Below are 21,632 nucleotides of genomic sequence, written 5' to 3' on the forward strand. Positions count from 1 at the left end.
TCCCTCTTAGAACTGCTTTTGCTGCATCCCATAGGTTTTGGGTCGTCGTGTTTTCATTGTCATTTGTCTCTAGGTATTTTTTTATTTCCTCTTTGATTTCTTCAGTGATCTCTTGGTTATTTAGTAACGTATTGTTTAGCCTCCATGTGTTTGTGTTTTTTACTTTTTTTTCCCTGTAATTCATTTCTAATCTCATAGCGTTGTGGTCAGAAAAGATGCTTGATATGATTTCAATTTTCTTAAATTTACTGAGGCTTGATTTGTGACCCAAGATGTGATCTATCCTGGAGAATGTTCCGTGCGCACTTGAGAAGAACGTGTAATCTGCTGTTTTTGGATGGAATGTCCTATATATATCAATTAAATCTATCTGGTCTATTGTGTCATTTAAAGCTTCTGTTTCCTTATTTATTTTCATTTTGGATGATTTGTCCATTGGTGTAAGTGAGGTGTTAAAGTCCCCCACTATTACTGTGTTACTGTCGATTTCCTCTTTTATAGCTGTTAGCAGTTGCCTTATGTATTGAGGTGCTCCTATGTTGGGTGCATATATATTTATAATTGTTATATCTTCTTCTTGGATTGATCCCTGGATCATTATGTAGTGTCCTTCCTTGTCTCTTATAACATTCTTTATTTTAAAGTCTATTTTATCTGATATGAGTATAGCTACTCCAGCTTTCTTTTGATTTCCATTTGCATGGAATATCTTTTTCCATCCCCTCACTTTCAGTCTGTATGTGTCCCTAGGTCTAAAGTGGGTCTCTTGTAGACAGCATATATATGGGTCTTGTTTTTGTATCCATTCAGCCAGTCCATGTCTTTTGGTTGGGGCATTTAATCCATTCACGTTTAAGGTAATTATCGATATGTATGTTCCTATGACCATTTTCTTAATTGTTTTGGGTTTGTTTTTGTAGGTCCTTTTCTTCTCTTGTGTTTCCCACTTAGAGAAGTTCCTTTAGCATTTGTTGTAGAGCTGGTTTGGTGGTGCTGAATTCTCTTAGCTTTTGCTTGTCTGTAAAGCTTTTGATTTCTCCATCAAATCTAAATGAGATCCTTGCCGGGTAGAGTAATCTTGGTTGTAGGTTCTTCCCTTTCATCACTTTAAGTATATCATGCCACTCCCTTCTGGCTTGCAGAGTTTCTGCTGAGAAATCAGCTGTTAACCTTATGGGAGTTCCCTTGTATGTTATTTGTCGTTTTTCCCTTGCTGCTTTCAATAATTTTTCTTTGTCTTTAATTTTTGCCAGTTTGATTACTATGTGTCTCGGCGTGTTTCTCCTTGGGTTTATCCTATATGGGACTCTCTGCGCTTCCTGGACTTGGGTGGCTATTTCCTTTCCCATGTTAGGGAAGTTTTCAACTATAATCTCTTCAAATATTTTCTCTGGTCCTTTCTCTCTCTCTTCACCTTCTGGGACCCCTATAATGCGAATGTTGTTGCGTTTAATGTTGTCCCAGAGGTCTCTTAGGCTGTCTTCATTTCTTTTCATTCTTTTTTCTTTAGTCTGTTCCGCAGCAGTGAATTCCACCATTCTGTCTTCCAGGTCACTTATCCGTTCTTCTGCCTCAGTTATTCTGCTATTGATTCCTTCTAGTGTAGTTTTCATTTCAGTTATTGTATTGGTCATCTCTGTTTGTTTGTTCTTTAATTCTTCTAGGTCTTTGTTAATCATTTCTTGCATCTTCTCAATCTTTGCCTCCATTCTTATTCCGAGGTCCTGGATCATCTTCACTATCATTATTCTGAATTCTTTTTCTGGAAGGTTGCCTATCTCCACTTCATTTAGTTGTTTTTCTGGGGTTTTTTCTTGTTCCTTCATCTGGTACATAGCCCTCTGCCTTTTCATCTTCTCTATCTTTCTGTAACTGTGGTTTTTGGTCCACAGGCTGCAGGATTGTAGTTTTTCTTGCTTCTGCTGTCTGCCCTCTGGTGGTTGAGGCTATCTAAGAGGCTTGATGGGAGGCTCTGGTGGTGGGTAGAGCTGACTGTTGCTGTGGCGGTCAGAGCTCAGTAAAACTTTAATCCACTTGACTGTTGATGGGTGGGGCTGGGTTCCCTCCCTGTTGGTTGTTTTGCCTGAGGCAACCCAACACTGGAGCCTACCTGGGCTCTTTGGTGGGGTTAATGGCAGACTCTGGGAGGGCTCACGCCAAGGAGCACTTCCCAGAACCTCCGCTGCCAGAGTCCTTGTCCCCACAGTGAAACAGAGCCACCCCCCGCCTCTGCAAGAGACCCCCCAACACCAGCAGGTAGGTCTGGTTCAGTCTCCCCCAGGGTCACTGCTCCTTCCCCTGGGTCCTGATGCGCACACTACTTTGTGTGTACCCTCCAAGAGTGGGGTCTCTGTTTTCCCCAGTCCTGTCGAAGTCCTGCAATCAATTCCCACTAGGCTTCAAAGTCTGATTCTCTAGGAATTCCTCCTCCCGTTGCCGGACACCCAGGTTGGGAAGCCTGACGTGGGGCTCAGAAGCTTCACTCCAGTGGGTGGACTTCTGTGGTATAAGTCTAGGAAGTTCCTTTTAACTCCTAATTTACTAAGAGGTGGTTTTAAAATCACAAACAGGTGCTAAATTTTACCAAAATTTTTATTGAGTTAATAAAGATTTTTTTCTTTAAATGAATCACTGAATTACTGTTTGGAAATATTGAACTTTGCCTCACATTATATGCAAAGAGTAATTGATTTGTGTCACAGCCCTAAATATAAATGCTAAAATCATAAGGATTCTAGAAAAATTATAAAAGAATATCTTCATGTCCTTGGAATAGCTGATGCCTTTGTAGAGAGGACACACAAAATAATCATAAGAGAAAAAATAATGAATTAACTACATAAAAACTGAAAACTTTTTTTCCAACTTTATTGAGATAGAATTGACATACAACATTGTGTAAGTTTAAGGCGTACAATATTATTATTTGATACACATGTATATTATATAATGTTTACCACAGTAACATTAGTTAACACATCCTTCACCTCATGTAACTACCTTTTTGTTGTCATTATGGAGAAAACATTAAATCTCTACTCTCATAGCAACTTTCAACTAAACAATATAGTATGTTAACTACAGTCACCATGCTGTACATTAGAATCCCCAGAACTTGTTCATCTTATAACTGGAAGTTTGTACCCTTTGACAAATATCTCCCCATTTCCCCCACCCCTCACCACTGGCAGCCTCCATTCTACTCTCTGTTTCTACAAGTTCAATGTCCTTAGATTCTGCGAACAAGTGAGATCATCCACTATTTGTCTTTCTCTGACTTTTTTTATTTAGCATAATGCTCTCAATATCCATCCAAGTTGTAGCAAATAGGAGGGTTTCCTTTTTTATGTCTGAATAATATTCCATTGTATATATATATACACACACACACACATACATACATGCATATATATACACACCACATTTTCTTTATCCATTTATCCATCAATGGATGTTTCCATGTCTTAGTTTGTTTCCATGTCTTGATTATCGTGAATAATGGGAGTGCAGATATTTCTTCCATTTTGCCTTATGAAAGCTTTCATAGGAACACTCTACTTTTGGATAGCAGGGGAAACCTGTGTTAACCCCTTATCAGATGTGTAGTTTGCAAATATTGTCTCCCATTCTGTAGGTTGTCTTTTCATTTTGTTGACTGTTTCTTTTGCTGTGCAGAAGATTTTTAGTTTGATGTAGTCCCACTTTTGCTTTTGTTGTTTGTGCTTTAGATATCATAGCCCCCCAAAAAGTTACCAAGACCAACGTGAAGGAGCTTTTTCCATTTTCTTCTAGGAGTTTTATGGTTTCAGGTCTTATGTTTAAGTCTTAATCCATTTTGAGTTAGTTTTCGTGAGTGGCGTAAGATAGGGGTCCAATTTCATTCTTTTCCATGTGGATATCCAGTTTTCCCAACACCACTTATTGAAGGGACTATCGTTTCCCCCATTGAGTGTTCTTGGCTCCCTTGTCAGATATTAGTTGACCATATATATATGGGTTTATTTCTGGACTCCTGATCATTTTCCATAGGTCTATGTGTCTGTTTTTAACCAGCACTATACTGTTTTAATTACTATAGCTTTGTAATATATAGAGCTTGAAATCCGGAAATGTGATGCCTCAAGATTGGTTATTTTTGTTTTTCAAAATTGTTTGGCTATTTGGGGTCTTTTGTAATTCCATATGAATTTTAGCATTGTCTTTTTCTATTGATGTGAAAAATGTCATCAGAATTTTGATAGGGATTGCAGCAAACCTATAGATGGCTTTGGGTAGTATGGACATTTTCAAAATGCTAACTCTTCCACTCCATGAATACAGGATACCTTTCCATTTATTTGTGTCATCTTCAATTTCTTTCATCAATGTCTTACAGTTTTTGGCATATCGATTTTTCACTCCCATGGGTAAATTTATTTCTAAGTATTTTATTGGTTTTGATGCTATTGTAAAAGGGATTGCTTTCTTTATTTCTTTTTCACATAGTTCATTGTTGGTGTGTACAAATGCAACTGATTTTCATTCTTTAGTTTTGTAACCTGAAGCTTTACTGAATTCATTTATTAGGTCTAACAGTTTTTTGGTGAAGTCTTTTGGATTTTCTATATACAAGATCATGTCATCAGCAAAGAGACATTTTTACTTCTTCCTTTCCAAACAAGCAAACAAATAAATGTGATACACCACATTAATAGAATGAAGGGAAAATATCATAATCATATAAAAATATGCATACAAAGCATCCCCACTGCCACCATATCCACCACCACCACAGCTGCCAGCAAAGCCACCTCGACCACTGAAGTTTCCTCCACGACCAAAGTTATTATTCCCACCAAAACCACCTCGACGACCAACACTGAAGTTTCCAGAACCACTTCGACCTCTTTGGCTGGATGAAGCACTAGCTATCTCTTGCTTAGATAGGGCTTTCCTTACTTCACAATTGTGACCATTCACAGTGTGTTATTTCTGAATGACAGTCTTGTCTACAGAGTCATGATCGTCAAAGGTTACAAAAGCAAAGCCTCTCTTTTTGCCACTGCCTCAGTCAATCATGATTTCAATCACTTTAATTTTCCCATACTGTTCAAAATAATCTCTTAGGTGATATTCTTCAGTGTCTTCTTTAATGCCACCAACAAAAATCTTTTTCACAGTAAGTGGGCACCAGGTCTTTGAGAATCTTCTCTTGAGACAGCCCTCTTTGGTTCCACAACTCTTCCATCCACATTGTGTGGCCTTGAATTCATGGCTGCGTCCACCTCCTCCACAGCGGCATATGTGGCAAACCCGAAGCCTCTGGAGCACTTGGTGTTTGGATCCCTCATTACCACACAGTCTGTGAGCGTTCCGCATTGCTCAGAATGGCTCCTCAGACTCTCATCAGTTGTTTCAAAGCTCAAACCTCCAGTGAAGAGCTTCTGCAGCAGTTTGGGCTCTTTGGGAGACTCTGTCTTAAGACATGATGGCAGTGGAGTGGGGTGGGGGAGGACTTTAACTATGCTTACTCTGCGCTGTCCATGGGCAGAAAGCTGGTTTGTATATGTTGAAACATATGCATCACAGGGATAAATCCATTTGATCATGTGTATGATCCTTTTAATGTGCTGTTGAGTTTGGTGTGCTAGTATGGAATATTTTGTTGAGAATTTTTGCATATTATGTTCATCAAGAATATTAGCCTGTATTTTTCTTTTCTTGTAGTATCTTTATCTGGCTTTGGTGCCTGGGTAATGCTGACCTCTTAAAATGAGTTTGGGAGTGTTCCCTTCTCTTTAATTTTTTGTAAGAGTTTCAGAAGAATTGGCATTAATTCTTCTTTAAATGTTTGGTGAAATTCACCTGTAAAGCCATCTGATCCTGGGCCTTTCTTTGTTGAGAGGTTTTTGATTACAGATTCAATTTCCTTACTTGTTATCATTCAATCTTTTTACTTGTTACCAATAACAAATAACTCATCCTTAGTAGGTTGTATGTTTCTAGGAATTTATCTATTTTTTCTAGGTTGTCCAATTTGTTAGTGTATAATTGTTCATAGTATTCTTGTATAATCCTTTGTATTTCTGTGGCATCAGGTGTAATGTCTCCTGTTTCAGTTATCATTTTATTTATTTGAGTCCTCTCTCTTTTTTTTCTTGGTAAGTTTAGCTAAAGATTTGTCAATTTTGTTTACCTTTTCAAAAAACACAACACAATTCTGTTGATATTTTCTACTGTTTTTCTATTCCCTATTTCATTTATTTCTGCTCTGATCTTTGTCACTGCCTTCCTTCTGCTAACTTTGGGCTTAGTTTGTTGTTTGGTTCTTAGTTTGTTCTTGTAGTTGCTTGAGGTATAAGGTTAGGTTGTTTATTTGAAATATTTCCTTTTTTAATGTAAGCATTTATTGCTATAAACTTCCCTCTTAGCACTGCTTTTGCTGCATCCCATTAGTTTTGGTGTGTGTTTCCATTTTTATTTGTTTTAAGATTTTTCAATTTCCATTTTGATTTCATCTTTGACCCATTGGTTGCTTAGGAGTATGTTATTTAATTTCCACATATTTGTGAGTTTTCCAATTTTACTCCTGTTATTGATTTCTAGTTTCATACCACTGTGGTCAGAAAATATATTTGGTATAATCTCAATATTTTTAAATTTGCTGAAACTTGTTTTTGACCTAGCATGATCTATCCTGGAGAATGTTCCATATGTGCTTGAGAAGAATGGGTATTCTGCTGCTGTTGGATGGAATGTTCTATATCTGTCTGTTAAGTACATTTGGTCTAAACCATTGTTCAAGTACAGTGTTTCCTTACTGATTTCTGGTCTGGATGACCTATCCATTGTTGAAAGTGGGATGCTGAATTCCTCTACTATTACTGTATTACTGTCTGTTACTCCTTCAGATCTGTTAGTATTTGCTTAATATATTTAGGCACTCTGATGTTGGGAGTATATGTATTTACAATTGTTATGTCTTTTTGATGAATTTACCCATTTATCATTATATAGTGACCCTCTTTTTATCTTGTCATGGTTTTTGACTTGAAATCTAGTTGTCTGATATAAATATAGCTGCTCCATTTTGATTCCCATTTGCATGGAATACCTTTTCCCATCCCTTCACTTTGAGCCTATGTGTGTCCTTGAAGTTAAAGTGAGTCTCCTGTAGGCAGCATATAGTTGGGTCTTTTTTTAGTCCATTCAGCCATTCTGTGCCTTTTGATTGGCAAATTTAATCCATTTATATTAAAAGTAAAATCCAGGCAGGGCCCTGACTACCAGCATACTCTACCATGGCTGCTAGGTCTTGCCACAGTCACATGGAAGTAGAAGCTCATGTTGGGAGATAGGTTAAGTGTATAAAGTTGCACAGCTGGAGGGGCTAGCTGCAGGGGAGTCTGGTGATACAGGCTAGTGATAGGAAATCGGGCCGATCCAGGCTCACAATGATCTGGGGGGCCCTAACTGTCAGCATGCACTTCCGTAGCTGCAGGATCTTGCCAACAGATGCACATATGGCAATGGAGGTAGGTGATGGGCATCAGGCCAGTGGCATGCAAGTGCATAGCTGGAGGGGCTATCCCCAAGCACACACACTTAGGTGGGGGTCAGCTGCAGGGAACTATGCTAGTGTCTTGAACTCACACACAGCCACAGAAGACTGAGAAGGCTGCCAGTGTGGGTCCTGGGTTCCCTCAGGGGTGAGGGGGAGAGCTGGGGGAGACTCAGGTGGCTGGCATCAGCGAACACAGATACCTGTGGGGGAAAACCGGTGAAATCTGCAGGAGTCTGAGGCAGCTATGTTGGCCGTTGGTTTCTTCAGTAGGGAAAGCTGCTGGGGTGGTCTGCAGAGCATGTCACTGGGAACCACCACTGTTTTCCCGACAGTGTGGCTGAAACTGGTAGCCTCTTCATTGTTCCTAGCCATCACGGCTCAGCTCTGCTGGTTTCTGGATGGGGTGAACTCAAAGTGGTTCACTCATGCAGTGCCCTCAAAGGCTGAGGAAGCTGGTAGCTCACCCCACTCTGCCTTTTCCAGGGAGGAAACTCTTTCTAGCTGGGGATATCCCTCAGCACTGAGCAATGCTGGCTTTGGGGGATACATTTATATAGGCAAAATGAAGCTGTTCTTCCTTCCCTTTTTGTGCAGTTATTCTCAGGGTCTTTGTCCCACCATGTTGCTAAAGTTTTTTAAGTGTACTCCAGAGCTCTCCAAAACTGTTTTTGTTTGTGAATAGCTGTTTAATTGTTGATCTTTGTGAGGGAACTGGAGGCTGCCGTCTCCTACTTCACTATCTCAATGATGTCGCTCTTTTTCCCTTCTCTGTTCACTTTTCTTCATTCTTTTTTCTTTCTGTTCCTCATACTTGACAGTTTCAACTGTCCCAATTCAAGTTTACTGACTCTTTCTTCTGCCCACTCAAATGTGATGTTGAACCTTTCTAGTGAAATTTTTATTTTGGCTATTGTGCTTTTCAGCTCCAAAACTTTCATTTGGTTTCTTTTTATAATTCCTGTCACTTAATTGATATTCTCACTTTGGTCACACATTATTTTCCTTTAGTTTTTTGTTCTGTTTTGTCTTGGGGTTTTTTTGGTCCATGTTTTCCTTTACCTCTTTGACTATATTTAAGGCAGTTGTTTTAAAGCTTTTATCTATAATTTCAAAGTATGGACTTCCTCAGGGAAAGTTTCTGTCATTTTTTCCCTTGGAATGGGCCTGTTGCTTTATATGTCTTGTAATTTTTTTTTTTTTACAAAACTGGACATATGACTATTATACTGTGGTAACTCTGAAAATTAAATTCTTCCTCTCCCTGGAGTTTACTCTTTTATTAGATGTTGAAGGATGCAGAAGTCCATTTGTTTAGTGACTTCCCCAAACTATTATTGCAATGGCCATATTCTTTATTGATGTGGCCACAGAAGTCTCTGTTCCTTAGCTTCTGTTCAGCTGCTGTTTTGATAGAGATTTCCTTGAGTGACAGAAGCTCTCCCAGTCTTTTAAAATTGACTGTGCTGGGGGCCTCCTTCAACTCCTAGCCAGGCTTGCACTGGATCTGACCAAAGTGAAAGCTTAGGGTCTTCTCAGGTCTTTTCTAAGCAGGTGTCTTACCCTGGTCATAAATATGGCTTTCTAAATTCCCCAGTATATACGGTTGTTTTTGGATGTCTTAATTTCCCAGAGACACTTTCCCCAGATTTTGCCTTAGGCAATCTGTTGTGTTTTGACAACACAAGAGTCTTTGCAAGTTTGGCTTGCAGTGTTTTCAAGCTTTTCCAGTCTGAGTTCAGAGTTAGGTGAAACAGAGCTGCACCTAGTGTCAGTCCTTCAGGTAGCCCCCCAGACAGGTTAGAAGGGGCACACACAATAATTTGTGAACGTGGTCTGCTCTGCTCCCTCTGGAACTAGGGAAATGGTTCCACGCTGGGGACATGAGCTACCCCTGCTTTAAGACTAGTGCCAGTTTATGACTGGTGCTGCTTTAAGACTGCCACCACACAGCGAGAGGTTAAGGGAAGGGCAGTAAGATTGCCACAAAGTCTTCCTACCATTTTGTAGTGACTTTTCCTTGATTCCATGCTTGTTTGGTTGCTATAAACTTTTATAAATCATTTTCCATAATTCTCACAAAATTGGTTCCGACAGTTTCTGCTCATTTTTCTTTCTTTTTTTTTAAACATCTTTACTGGAGTATAATTGCTTTACAGTGGTGTGTTAGTTTCTGCTTTATAACAAAGTGAATCAGTTATACATATACATATGTCCCCATTCTGCTCATTTTTCTATGTTTCTATTGGAGGATGAGAGTTTGGAGTGGCCTACTCCACCGTATTGCAGACATCATCGTTTTTATGATCTCCTCCTGATTTCTTTTTCTTTGAAGACTTTTTATATTCTTTGTCCTTTTTCCCTAATAGTTTCCTGCTATCTTTTCCTTGTTGATTCGCAGGAATTCTTGGAATAGTCTACCTACCAACTGCTTGCTATTTTTTGTATTACTTCCTCACTTCATGTTCTGCCTACTCTCTTTCTGGAACTTCAACGAGATGAATGTTGGCCTTCCTGGGTCCACGTCTTCTGAATTTTATTTCACAGTTTCTATCACTTTACCTCTTTTTAGTACATTTTAGGATAATTCATGGGCTTCATATTTCCATCCACTAAGGTCAGTTCTGTCCATTCTGCTATTTAGCCCATCTTCCAAGTATTCTGTTTCAACAAGTTAAATTTCCCTTTTCAATATCTTTGGGTAGATAGTATAGTGCAATATTAACAAACTGGAACTCAGAAGTCAGGACCCTGGCCCTGGAGCAGTCAGAGTTGTGGTGTGAGAATGAGAGACAAGAAATGTAAGCCTGTAAAAACAGCTTGTGCTAACTAACATCGTGGACATGGTGTGAAAACTTGTTCTCTAAAATCATAGACTGAGAAGCTTGGCTATTTGAAACGATACCAGTGAGAATGAAATAGCTCACTCTTGCCTGATGGCTCTGAGTCACACGGGTCACTAACAGAGAAACAGCCTCACTTTCCAACCCAGGCGCAGAGCTTCAGAGAAGGGGTCTTCAGACATAACATTCCACATTTATCTTAACTTTGAATTTCCAAGATAACAGGAACCCTGGGCCTGTTTCTTAGACCAGCCTGTATATTAACCCCTTTACACACTCTCTCTGTTTTACTTTGAGCCAAACACAGTCTCACCTAAATTTTCCCTAAACTCCACACTTCCTCCAAATCCCATGGTAACTCTATCTCTTCCTCTATTTGGTGAGAAGCTGCACTTCTGCTTGAATGCCTCCCTTGCTGAAGCAAGTTGAATCAACTTAGCTTTGTGGGGCCATAGGTGTGTTCCTGGCTTCAAGAGGGGTCAGAAATGATGAAAAGTGATGTTGGGTTCACTGAGTAGAAAAAAATGGAGTCTGCAAGATGGCTGAACCAGGTGAATGACTACTGAGGAGACAAGAATGGAGACAGAGAGAGAAGAAGAAGAGAGGGTGAAGAAGAAGAGAGGGTTAAGAAGAAGGAAGGTTGAGAAGAAGACAGATAGTCTTTTAAGGAAATGGAAATGCAATTCCTGATCAAGAGTCTGTGTGATGGTGCCCTATAGACCTTTGAGACAGCTATGAGAAGTGGATCTGTTCTAATAATGTAGGTGTGGGGTATGGTATGGTGAATTTGGTGCAGCCACAAGAGAAGAGAACCAGGCTTGAAAGGCAGAAGTTTATTATAGTCACAGATCCCAGAGAGGAGGGCACTGCATGCCATGCAGGGCCACAGGGGGAAGCACCACTGTCAGTCAGAAGGCAGAAAGGAGCAAGAGGAAGGCCTAGGCCACAGACTTTATTGGGGTTTCTGCAGGAAAGGCAAGGCAGGGCAGGTAAACAACTTAGGATTGGCCGGTATGAGTAATTCTGGTGCGCTTTGGGCTATTGAGGTGGTCTCTAATTGCCAAGTACCTGGCCCTGGGATGATTTAGGACAGAGGAAATATTGCCTTGGTGTGTGAGAGTTAGATAAGGAGGTGGCTGGTGTATAGACATGATTGGTTGGTCAGTTTATGACAGATGTGATCCGGAACAAGCACTTTGCCATCTCTCCCCAGTCTGCAAGGCCTCCAAATGCCAGAGTATCAAAGTACAGAAAATAGGAAAATATAGTTAATATACTTGACCCTGTGATAAATGCCTATCAAACTGACAAATACAGAATCTAAGAAAACGCAGAACAGGATCTAATTCCCTTACAGATTATATTAGTATGCTAGGGCTGCCATAACGAAGTACCACAGACTGGGTGGCTTAAACAGCAAAAATTTATTTTCTCACAGTTCTGCAGGCTGGAAGTCCAAGATCAAGGTGTCAGCAGGGCTGGTTTCTTCAGAGGCCTCTCCTTGGCTTATAGATGGGCAGTCTTCTCCCTGTGTCTTCCCATGGTCTTCCCTCTGTGTGTACCTGCATCCTGATCTCCTCTTATAAAAACATCAGTCATATTGGATTAGGTCCCACCCTAGTAATCTCATTTTAACTTAATTACCATTTTAGGGAGCCTATGTCCAAATACAGTCACATTCTGAGGTACTGGGGGGGTTAGACTTTAACAAATGAATGGGTGGGAGAAGAGAACACAATTAAGCTTATAGCACAGGTAAAGTTAGTTCTGCATCTTATGGATTTCCAAGTCATGGGTTCCTGTGGAAGAAATAATCTAAAGTGGATGTCATGCAGCAAAAGGAAACAGAATCACAAACTGAACATACATATAGGGCCTGAGGGTGAGGGAAGGCAGGTGGGGCAACGCCTTTGGGTGGCTGGATCACAGAGGTTTTCAACAAAGAGTGAATGAGAAAGCATCTGCTGCTCCCAGGACTCAGGCACCTTGACTCCTGGACTATCAGAAAATAAAGCGAAGCACCAGCATTCTAATTTGAATTTTCTCCAATCTGAAATATCTAGTGTTTAGTTTGACAATTTGGTCTTTGAGTGTGATCTAGGAATGCAGGTCCACTCAAGGACCAACTTCTCTCAAGCTGGGGGTGCCCTAGAACCAGAAAGCATCATTATCCATGTCCTGGGAGTCTTGGAAGAGCCCTCATAGAAGAGCAGAAGCTCCTCTGACAGAAAAAGCCGGCTGGGTCAGGGATGCAATGTGGAACTCGGGGACTGAACAACACTCACCTGAATCCTCCAGAGCCAGTCAAATAATGCTGCCCCATTAACCTCACCCACATCTCCCTAATTCCATCCCCACCAACCCATCAATGCAATGGCATCTCATTCAAACAACTTGGTTCACCGAAATCCAACTTGGAGGTTAGAAGGAGTACTCTTCGGGCTGAGTTGGGGGTAATGTTAAAAAAATCTCTCTCCTGCAACTAAGCACACACATGTTTTTCTCCCAAGGTTTGCCTTCGTGAAGCAGAACAAGCTGTAGCATATCTTTTAGGAAATGGTGATTTCAGTACTAGGAAAAAGTGGGTTCTAGTGAGTTTCAGAGGTAGAAATTTTTTCATATATACACCAATGCCTGACTCAGTTATATGGAAGTAAGAAATGCTCCCAGGTATGTCAAAGGCCCCAGGACCAACATCACTCTACAGAGAAGGAGCTTTATCTTCTCATTTTGAGAGATTCCTTTTAAAATGGTCATCCATACTTAAAGACGCTTTCTTCCTGACAGGGCATGGTTTTTCAGTTCTAAAAACTAGCATTAATGAGCAATCACTCTGCACCATAACACACACCTTCCATCTGAGGAAAAGAATAGCTCTTTCCTGCATCCCTGAAATTATTCTAGTACAGTTTATCACTTACTGGGCCCTGGTTACCCAAGTGGTTCAGTCTGTTCTAATGGGACATTGTGCATTGAACGTAGAATTACTCACCTCATGTTTACTAGCGGTTTTCAAGTTGAAATCATCTCCAAACTTTGCTACTTGTTGTTAAATTGTTCAAGTTGTTAGATTCTATTCTCAACTGTCCTGGCTCCTGCTTCCTAATCCATATCTTGTACCAACAAACGCTCACCACAGACAAGGTCAGTATTTGTCTAGAATCTCTAGAAAACAGGAAATCAGGATGTTATGGTTTTTTAATGTTTTTATTTTTTACCAAAGTAATAAATTTAATGTACGGGACTAAATGCAGCTTAATATTACATCTGCTTGGCATCTTTCATGTATGTATCGCTCATTCTCTTTTCAAAGTTACCTCGTCACACCCAGAGGAGGTAGGTAGATGCTATGAGCACCAAGGTCCCAGTTTTCAAAGAGAAAAATACAGAGTTGAGACAAAATAATTTACCACAATAAACATAGTGAATCATTGACAAGGTCAGAAACAGAATCTAGGACAATCTAGATACTTTATGCTGCTCCATCCTCTAGCTTTCAGTCCTCTCCTTTAGCCTCTCAAAGCTCAAAAATATCACAAACTCCCCACAAAACTGAGTACTCTGAGTAATACTAGCCATGTGAAATTCTCCACTTTTCCCTGTTCTCTGCCTAGCTTAAGGGGAATATGAGGGCACATCAAATATTTTCTTTTCCTTTCACAAGAAGAAGCCATTCTTTACCTGTCGAACCATTTTTATACCCAAGGAACCACTCTCAGCTCTTTTCTAAGCTAGCCTGAAATCAGTCAATACTAACATCATGACTTCCACAGGATTATATTACAATATTATTAAGATTCCACAGGTGGAACTAAAAGAAATAAATTAATTAAATTTAATTTTAATTTAAAAAATTTCTCCCTAGGAAACAGGTAAAACAAGAAGTAAAAGTGTTGAGTGCTACCACCTGGAACAGAGACCACCCACCCCAAACTTGGTCAATGGATGACCACCAATCAAGACACCTAATAAAGGAAGAGCTGTGGTCACATGGACTCACAGGGAGGAGGATCTCCGGCTAAAAGTTTCAGTGTTTCAGGAGAGTGCGGCTGCTTTGAGATGACAGATGCCCCCAAGAGGCATATGTGCTCTATTTTGTGACACTGAGTCAGTTACTAAGCCTGTATGTCAATATCAGCACCATGAGGAAGAGGAGCCTCTGGAAAATGCACCCCAATTCATTATAGTCACCAGAGTGTGTACTCTGTGCAGCCATAAGGTTAACCAAAAGTAAAGCAAGCATTTATTAACAAATACCCACATCATTCATTCAGTCCACAAACATTACTGAGTGGCTAAGACAGTCCAGGCACAGGAAATGCCAAAATGAATGAAATCTCAACACAAAGAACTGACAATGGACACTTTTAAGAAAACCAGAAAAATCCCCTTGACTTGGAATTATCTGCTTTCCCCACTGGCCTGAGGCTGGAGCCTAGGTCCCTCCCTTTGGCGTTAGTACTGCCATGTCCAGGCCCCTCCTTCAAAGAGCAAACACCCAGGACAGGGACCCCATCAAGCTCACATCCTCAGCTTCAACGTGTTCATCAGTTTATCAGATTGATCTTTCCTGTGCCAGGAAAACCTTGACAGGGATATCATGAGGAGGGGGGAGTTTTTTCTTTAAAAAAAAAAATGAAGGGGGAAGTTAGGGAAAGTGGTAGGAACCAGGGAGACCACAACTCTTAAAATAATATTCAAGGATCACAAACAATGTTGACGTGCTGAATCTACCTGAGACAAACTTGCATCATACATCACAGGGCTTCTGTTTCTTAGTCTGCCTTTTCCTAGACATCAGACTGAGTGGAATTTCCTTCTGCAGCTCCGATATGTACAGATGACTGTATCACACTGGCCTCAAATACATAAGTTAAAACAGCAAAACAGCAATTTTTCTCTAGCTAGCCTGTAATTACAAATGTACACATTTATCGACTGGGCAAAATTTACAACTAGCTGGTGTGCCTTCAACACTGCAGAACGGGATTAAAAGGAGACAGAATAAAGATCCCAGCCTTCCCAAGCACAGCCTGCAGCAGAAGGCAGGACTCAGGCAAAATATGCATGGCAGAAGATGGCCACAGTCAGCAGGATAATGCCATTGATGTTCACTATCGTCCGCCACAAAGGCTTCTCCGAGGTGTCTGTCATCTTCAGCTTCATGGCTGCCTCCTCTTCCTTTGTCATTTTGGGGCCCTTCTGCTGGTCCAGACCACAAAACAGGTCATAGGCCCGCCTGAAGCATCCTTTTTTCTCCTCAGGAACTTCTGTGTCAGGGGAAAGGCATAAAAGGATTGTTGGATACAGAAGCAGGAGGCACCAGAAAAGGTTTCCAGGGGAGATGCCATTCCATGAAAGATCTGCCATTTTGCAGACATTTCCCAGTTTTCTTGTTTGCAGGAATGAAAATGGTACAAATTTATGTTTGTATAAACATAATTATAAGATGATGTTAATAGATGGATTCTACATCCTTATGATCAGCTTGCCTACGTTTTATCTCTGTTGGGCGCAATGTAAATACATTTTGATTTAGAACAGTGAGAATCAAACAGGAAATAATAGTTTATGAGAGAGAAATGTTAACAATTGGCTGGGGACTGTGACGTATGAAGAACATGGAAAACCCACCTCCCAAACACAGAAACTCATGTCTGTTTGCTATATCACTGAAAAGCAATGAGATTGGCATGACTCAGGAGTGCACTGGCTACACCTGGAAACTCCAAGGCTTCACAACAGATCCAGCCATGTGGTAAGGATTGATCTGAATAGTCCCTGATACAAGGCAGCGGTGATCAACATTTCCAGGGCTTAAGATCTGATACTGCTGAGTCGAACCATTCAACCGACCTTGCCATTCAAAGTGGATGCCCACCAAGGGAACTAATTCTGTCCTCTGAGCCCAGGTGTGGCATTAGAGGTAGGCAGACCTGGGTTAGAATCTCAGGTTTGTGACTCACTAGATACAAAATCAAGCCCACTGTGTTTTCAGCACCATGGTCAGGGACCACTGCTCTCCACTTTCCCAGTTCTAAGAATCACAGACTTACTGAATTGGAAAGAACCTCAGTGGTCAAGCACATATATGTGTCAGAACTGGAACCAAAACCCAGCTTTATGGCCTTCTTTTTTTTTTTTTTTTTTTTTTTGCTTTTTTTTTGAATTTTTGAATTTTATTTTATTTATTTTTTTATACAGCAGGTTCTTATTAGTTATCCATTTTATACATATTAGTGTATATATGTCAATCCACTTTATGGCCGTCTTAATTCACCTCTCATATTCAAGTATATGTAAAGTTGGATAAATAACACCTTCTTCATTAATAAGATTTCCTGAGAGAGTGCCCAGTGTGTAGTAGGGGTTAAGAAGTGTTAGTCCCCTTCCATTCCCTCTCTTTTCTCTCACACACATAAAAAAGATAGACAAACCTCCTTGTACCCCTCCATTTCAGTAAACTCTACCAAAATAGGAGAATGGGGAGGGAGTAGCAAGGAGTTGGGCTCACTAACCAGCCCAGGTGAGAAATGCCTGGTTATCTGGGTCAATAAAAAGTTGGGTGGCCTTGACAAAGTCTTTATGTCTCATTTTCCTCATCTGTAAAATTGGAAGACTTATACTTGCATTATATGCCTTACAAGTATGATGCAGTGCTAAAAGGAATCCCTAAAGTATTCATAATTAAAATATGTTATGATCATATCAATATCAGTCATGATGACAATGGTGCTGGTGGTGATGATATGGGGATAATGATGATGCAGCTGCAAGTTTCCTCATGTTGCCATTTCTCAGAGAATGTTGAGGGTCACACCTATTGCCTGCAAAAGCCCTCAAGAAATCTTCATTTATTGAACTTTAATAGGGCAGGATGTTCAGTCTGATTTCACCATGAGCTCATCAAGAAACAACAGAATTCAAGTGCTGCCAGGAACCTCAGAAGTCACTAAGCCGGTTCTCTAGTCAGTGTAGGAGTCTCCTCTATGGCATCCCTGTTGGAAGCATACTAGCTGCCCACCCCTTTCCAGACAAACACAGAAAACTCTTCCTTAAGTATCAGTAATGACGGTGATAACTATAGCCAATTCTTATAGTGGAGGATTATCTTATTCAATGTTTCCAACAGTGCTATGAAGTGTAGCCTATCATTTAGAATACTATTGTGAGGAACTTGAGCTTTAAAAAAATGGAATCTCTTGCCCAGGGTAGTAAGTAGAGAATTCAGGATTCAACCTCAGTTCTCCCCAAATCCAAATACCACACTGTTTCTGCACTATCCTGCCTCCATACTTCAAGTTAAATTGGAAGCGTTCTTTCCACTCATCTGTCTTAAGCCTTCCCTGTGGTGCAGAGCTAATCTCTTCTTCCACATTAAAACATTCAAAATATGCCTCATCCGTGTTCCTTTCAAATCTGTGATATTCTCACTCAATGTGGAGATATTTTGGGGGGTGGGAGAAGTAGGGGGCATGTTCACACCTGCTTGCCCCAAGGAAGCAGGAAGGGGCAGCCTTTTTCAATACCATGGCCAGCTGCCTATGGCTCTAGGTTCCTTCCAGCACTTGCAGGGTCACATTTCAGAACTGAGAGGTCTTTAGAGATCTCAGAGCAGACTACATCAGAGCTGGGACCATAGGCAAAGCCTCTCCCTTCCTGGGCCTCAATTTCCATGTCTGTAAAATGAGGTGATAAGACCAATCTCTAGGGCCCTTTCCAGAGCTAGTTCTATGAGTTTCCTGATAGCCAGATTCAGACCTTGTTCTGCAGCATCCATGCTCCCCTTCAGATGGAGTGATGAGACCTCCAGCCCAGTACCAGGTAAAACACATATGACCTTGTGCTACCACACCTCTGCACACCGCACATCACCACAACCATCCTCCATGTGTGCACCCCTCCCATCTAGGGAGGAAAAGCTGCAACACAGAAGTTGAGGAAAGCATTGCTCCATGATCAGGATAATCATGGCATTGCCTAAGCATTATCTTACCGGACTTCCAGGGAAATTTGATTTTTTAAATATGATGTGGTAAGCCGGTAAGACACAAGACCCTACGAGCCTCTATCCCATCCCCCTGATATCACTAGAACTGACCATAGCTTTGGTTCCAACTTCTTTCAGTTCACAGGCTATGTCGGAAGAGCCCTGAGCCTTCCCTTGTCCCTAGCCAAGCCCCAAACCAAGCCAGGGTGGCACGTATCTCACCCACGCTTACTCACTGAGCACTAAAAACCAGAGACTGAAGAGCTGGGACGATTTGGTATCCCCCTCCTCCCCTTGACCAGACCTTGAGTAAACTGCTCAAAACCCACTTATCCATCTCACCCCACACCCCACTCCTCACTCCCCTCTAGAAGAAAGATCTGAGCTTTGATGAGGCACTTAGTGAAGGCTTCAGTAAGGTGGTCTTGCTGTTGGAGGAGTAACTCTTTAGGGCTTGGGAATAGGCTCTGAGCCACAAATCACCTATTTCAATGGTCTCCTCTGGGGTTTCTTGAATGTCCTCCTCTCCTGCATCCAGGTCAATACGCTCCTCTTTGCTGTTACGCAGGCTCCAGCACAGGCGGTAGAGCTGTGGAGAAAGCAGAACAGGATAGCAGAAAGATCCAAACAGTGTCTTGGGCCAAGAAGTTGGGAGAACAAAGAGATGTACATCAAGAAAGGAAAAGGAATGTGGCTCTCAATACCATCAAGAACACAGATAACAGTTCCCATCCACAGCACTATCTCTAAATATGTTGGGAATGTGGATACACGTGCACACCAGCCCCTATGCTATGTGCATATTCAGAGGCTAAGAGACTGCCTTGAACATAGAAATGTTTTGAATGAATGATCTCTTGTTACATATGGTAAGTGAATTTGTTCCATTGAGCACTCGTGCTGGGAAACAAGGCTAGACACTCATTTATCCAGACCGGCAGTGTAAGATCAGGTTTTTTGTACTATATTATGGGGGGAGAATTGTAGACACATAAGCCATTTAGAACAGGGAACAGCTGGAGGTGCAGTTTCTATTGACATGAAACCAGAAACCACTTTACTTCAAGAGGAAGCATGGAATTAAATGTGTTTGGGGCTACAATACTTTCAAAAACTGAGACATCAAGAAGCAATGAATACAACGTAAAGCGAGCCTGTGACAGATTTGGCCACTAACCATGATGGCGGTTCTGCTGCTATAAAAAGCAATCTTTGTTTGACATTAAGGTTGGTCACAGTTTTGAAAATTTGGCAGTGAGACTGAAGGTCTCTCAGGGATTCCGTAAGCCCCTGTATTTGTGCACGCACCAGAAGGGGAAAAACAAAACCCTTTCTCTTTCTCTACAGACAAATGCGATCTTGGGTTAACTCTCTAGCTCTGTTCCTTGGAAAACTGAAAAGGACAGAATGTCAGCTGTGCTGGGTTATCAGACTATATTGCTTATGGTAAAAATGACCCATAATTGGTAATCTTCATCTGCATTGGGAGGGCTGCGAACATACCCTAAACCAAGGGTGACATCTAGAGCTAAAGAAGAGTACTTGTGATTTTTGAAGTCTTGAATCAATTATACTTTGATACTATTTGAAATTTCTTAAATTCTATGGGCAACTGTTTGGAGGCTTAATTGGGAAAAAATAAAGGGTAAATCATACTTCAGATTTCCCTCAATGTGGTGATTTTTATAACTAGGTATGTCCCTTGCTGGGACCCCTGGAAGCTATGACCAGGAGACTGTTACAAGAAATATGTGTTGCTATCTGGGACATAAGCATCCAAGCCAGGGTGACCCCTGTGCCTGCCCATGTGATCTCATTCCCTTGTACCGAGCTGTCACCTGGGGAGCAGGATCCAGAGAATAGCCCCTGGAGTGAAATGAGGCCTGCTGTGAGGACTCCTGCTGAAGACACACTCTGGACACTGCTCTACTGGGAAACCGTGTTTTCTGTCCTGTATCCTTCTACATGACACCAAAAGCAAGGATGGCCTATTTTAGTCATGTGAGTATATGACGTCTGATTGAGCCAAAGGCAACCAAGATGGGTGTTGCAGCATGAACATGAAACCAGGGCAGGACAGGTCTCCCAGATGGATACTCACATGCACATCTGGAATGGGCTTGGTGAAGAGGGAGACAGCCAGGATGATGATGAGAGAAATGACAAAGAGGATGATGGCAAAGTACAAGTAGTGTACACCACAGATAACTGTGGGACAGTTGCTGGGCTCCATGCAGCTCCCAGTTCCATAGGCAAACTCAGCAATCATACGGGACACCCCAATCACAAATCCAATGATCAGTCCCCAAAAGGCTCCCTGTGAAAGAAAAACCTGGGTTAAGAAACACTGTATACAGAAAACAGCTGCGCATTCACTGGGGGGACAGAGGCAAAAGAATAACAGTGAGAGAAATGAAAGCTCCAGGCTATCTAAAACAGAAACAGTGGAGTTCAGAATACGGCTAGGAATGTTACATCAGGCCTTCAGTGGCTGTGTTTACCATGTTTCAGGAATGTGATTTTACGTAAGTCATAAAACAAGGATTCACAAGATAATGGAGTAAAGTGTCTAATAACTGGTTAGAATAGCAACCCAAGGCCTTAATTCCAAAGGCCTTAATTCCCTTTAACTTGAAAAATAATTTGAATTTCTCTACCTGCAGCTACTTTTACCATCAGCCTCCAGATTTAGGCACATTCAGATGTACAACAATTACTGGTGAAGTAATTTGTATTCCTTGAAGACATGGAAAAAGAAATTGGGTCTTTTGGGGACAGAGGAGAAAGGAATTTTCCATCACCCCCTTTTATAGATCCAAAGTCACTGTTTTTAATTTGAGAACATAAAATTATACTGTGTGTTTTTACATTAAATTTTGGGTTTACATATTAGAATTATGGAAAGCCCTTAAGAGACTAGTAACATTGGGGGACAATTTTTCAGGTTTTTTAAAAAACCCTTTCTTTCCTCCCTCCCTCCCTCTCTTCCTTCCTCCCTCCTTTCCTTCCTTTCTTCCTTCCTTCTTTCTTTCCTTTCAGTCAGTTCTCACCTAGAGGACAAAGTCTGAGTCTACAGGTCATATTTTAAAAGGACCAATGACAAAGCAGAGTGAGCACATAGAAGGGTGGCCAAAGGGAGCCTTCGTGATTTTGTCAAGTGTTGGTCTGAACGGCTCCTTTGCTAGCCATCTGTACCCCCACACTGTATATTACAGGTGTGCTAAATAACCAGCTATTCTTTAAACGTGTCATGTATGTT

The 21,632-nt window shown here is 41.1% G+C and overlaps 2 protein-coding genes across 2 annotated transcripts in view; one reads left to right on the forward strand and one right to left on the reverse strand.

Annotated features, from left to right (window-relative positions):
- LOC118880231 (unconventional myosin-XVIIIb-like) overlaps positions 1-21,632 on the forward strand; it is a 55,643-nt gene that overhangs the window by 30,521 nt on the left and 3,490 nt on the right. The gene's annotated exons all lie outside the window — the stretch shown is intronic.
- Positions 15,296-21,632, reverse strand: part of SLC5A1 (solute carrier family 5 member 1) — a 57,107-nt gene continuing 50,770 nt past the window's right edge. Inside the window, exons 13-15 of the mRNA XM_036823768.1 lie at positions 20,475-20,690; positions 18,857-18,962; positions 15,296-15,653 (exon numbers count right to left, since the gene is read on the reverse strand). Coding sequence (XP_036679663.1) covers positions 15,436-15,653; positions 18,857-18,962; positions 20,475-20,690 — 540 coding nt within the window. The 3' untranslated portion in view covers positions 15,296-15,435. The remainder of the gene's footprint in view (positions 15,654-18,856; positions 18,963-20,474; positions 20,691-21,632) is intronic.

Source organism: Balaenoptera musculus, chromosome 14, assembly GCF_009873245.2.
Source record: "Balaenoptera musculus isolate JJ_BM4_2016_0621 chromosome 14, mBalMus1.pri.v3, whole genome shotgun sequence".
In the NCBI taxonomy this organism is placed as follows: Eukaryota; Metazoa; Chordata; class Mammalia; order Artiodactyla; family Balaenopteridae; genus Balaenoptera; species Balaenoptera musculus.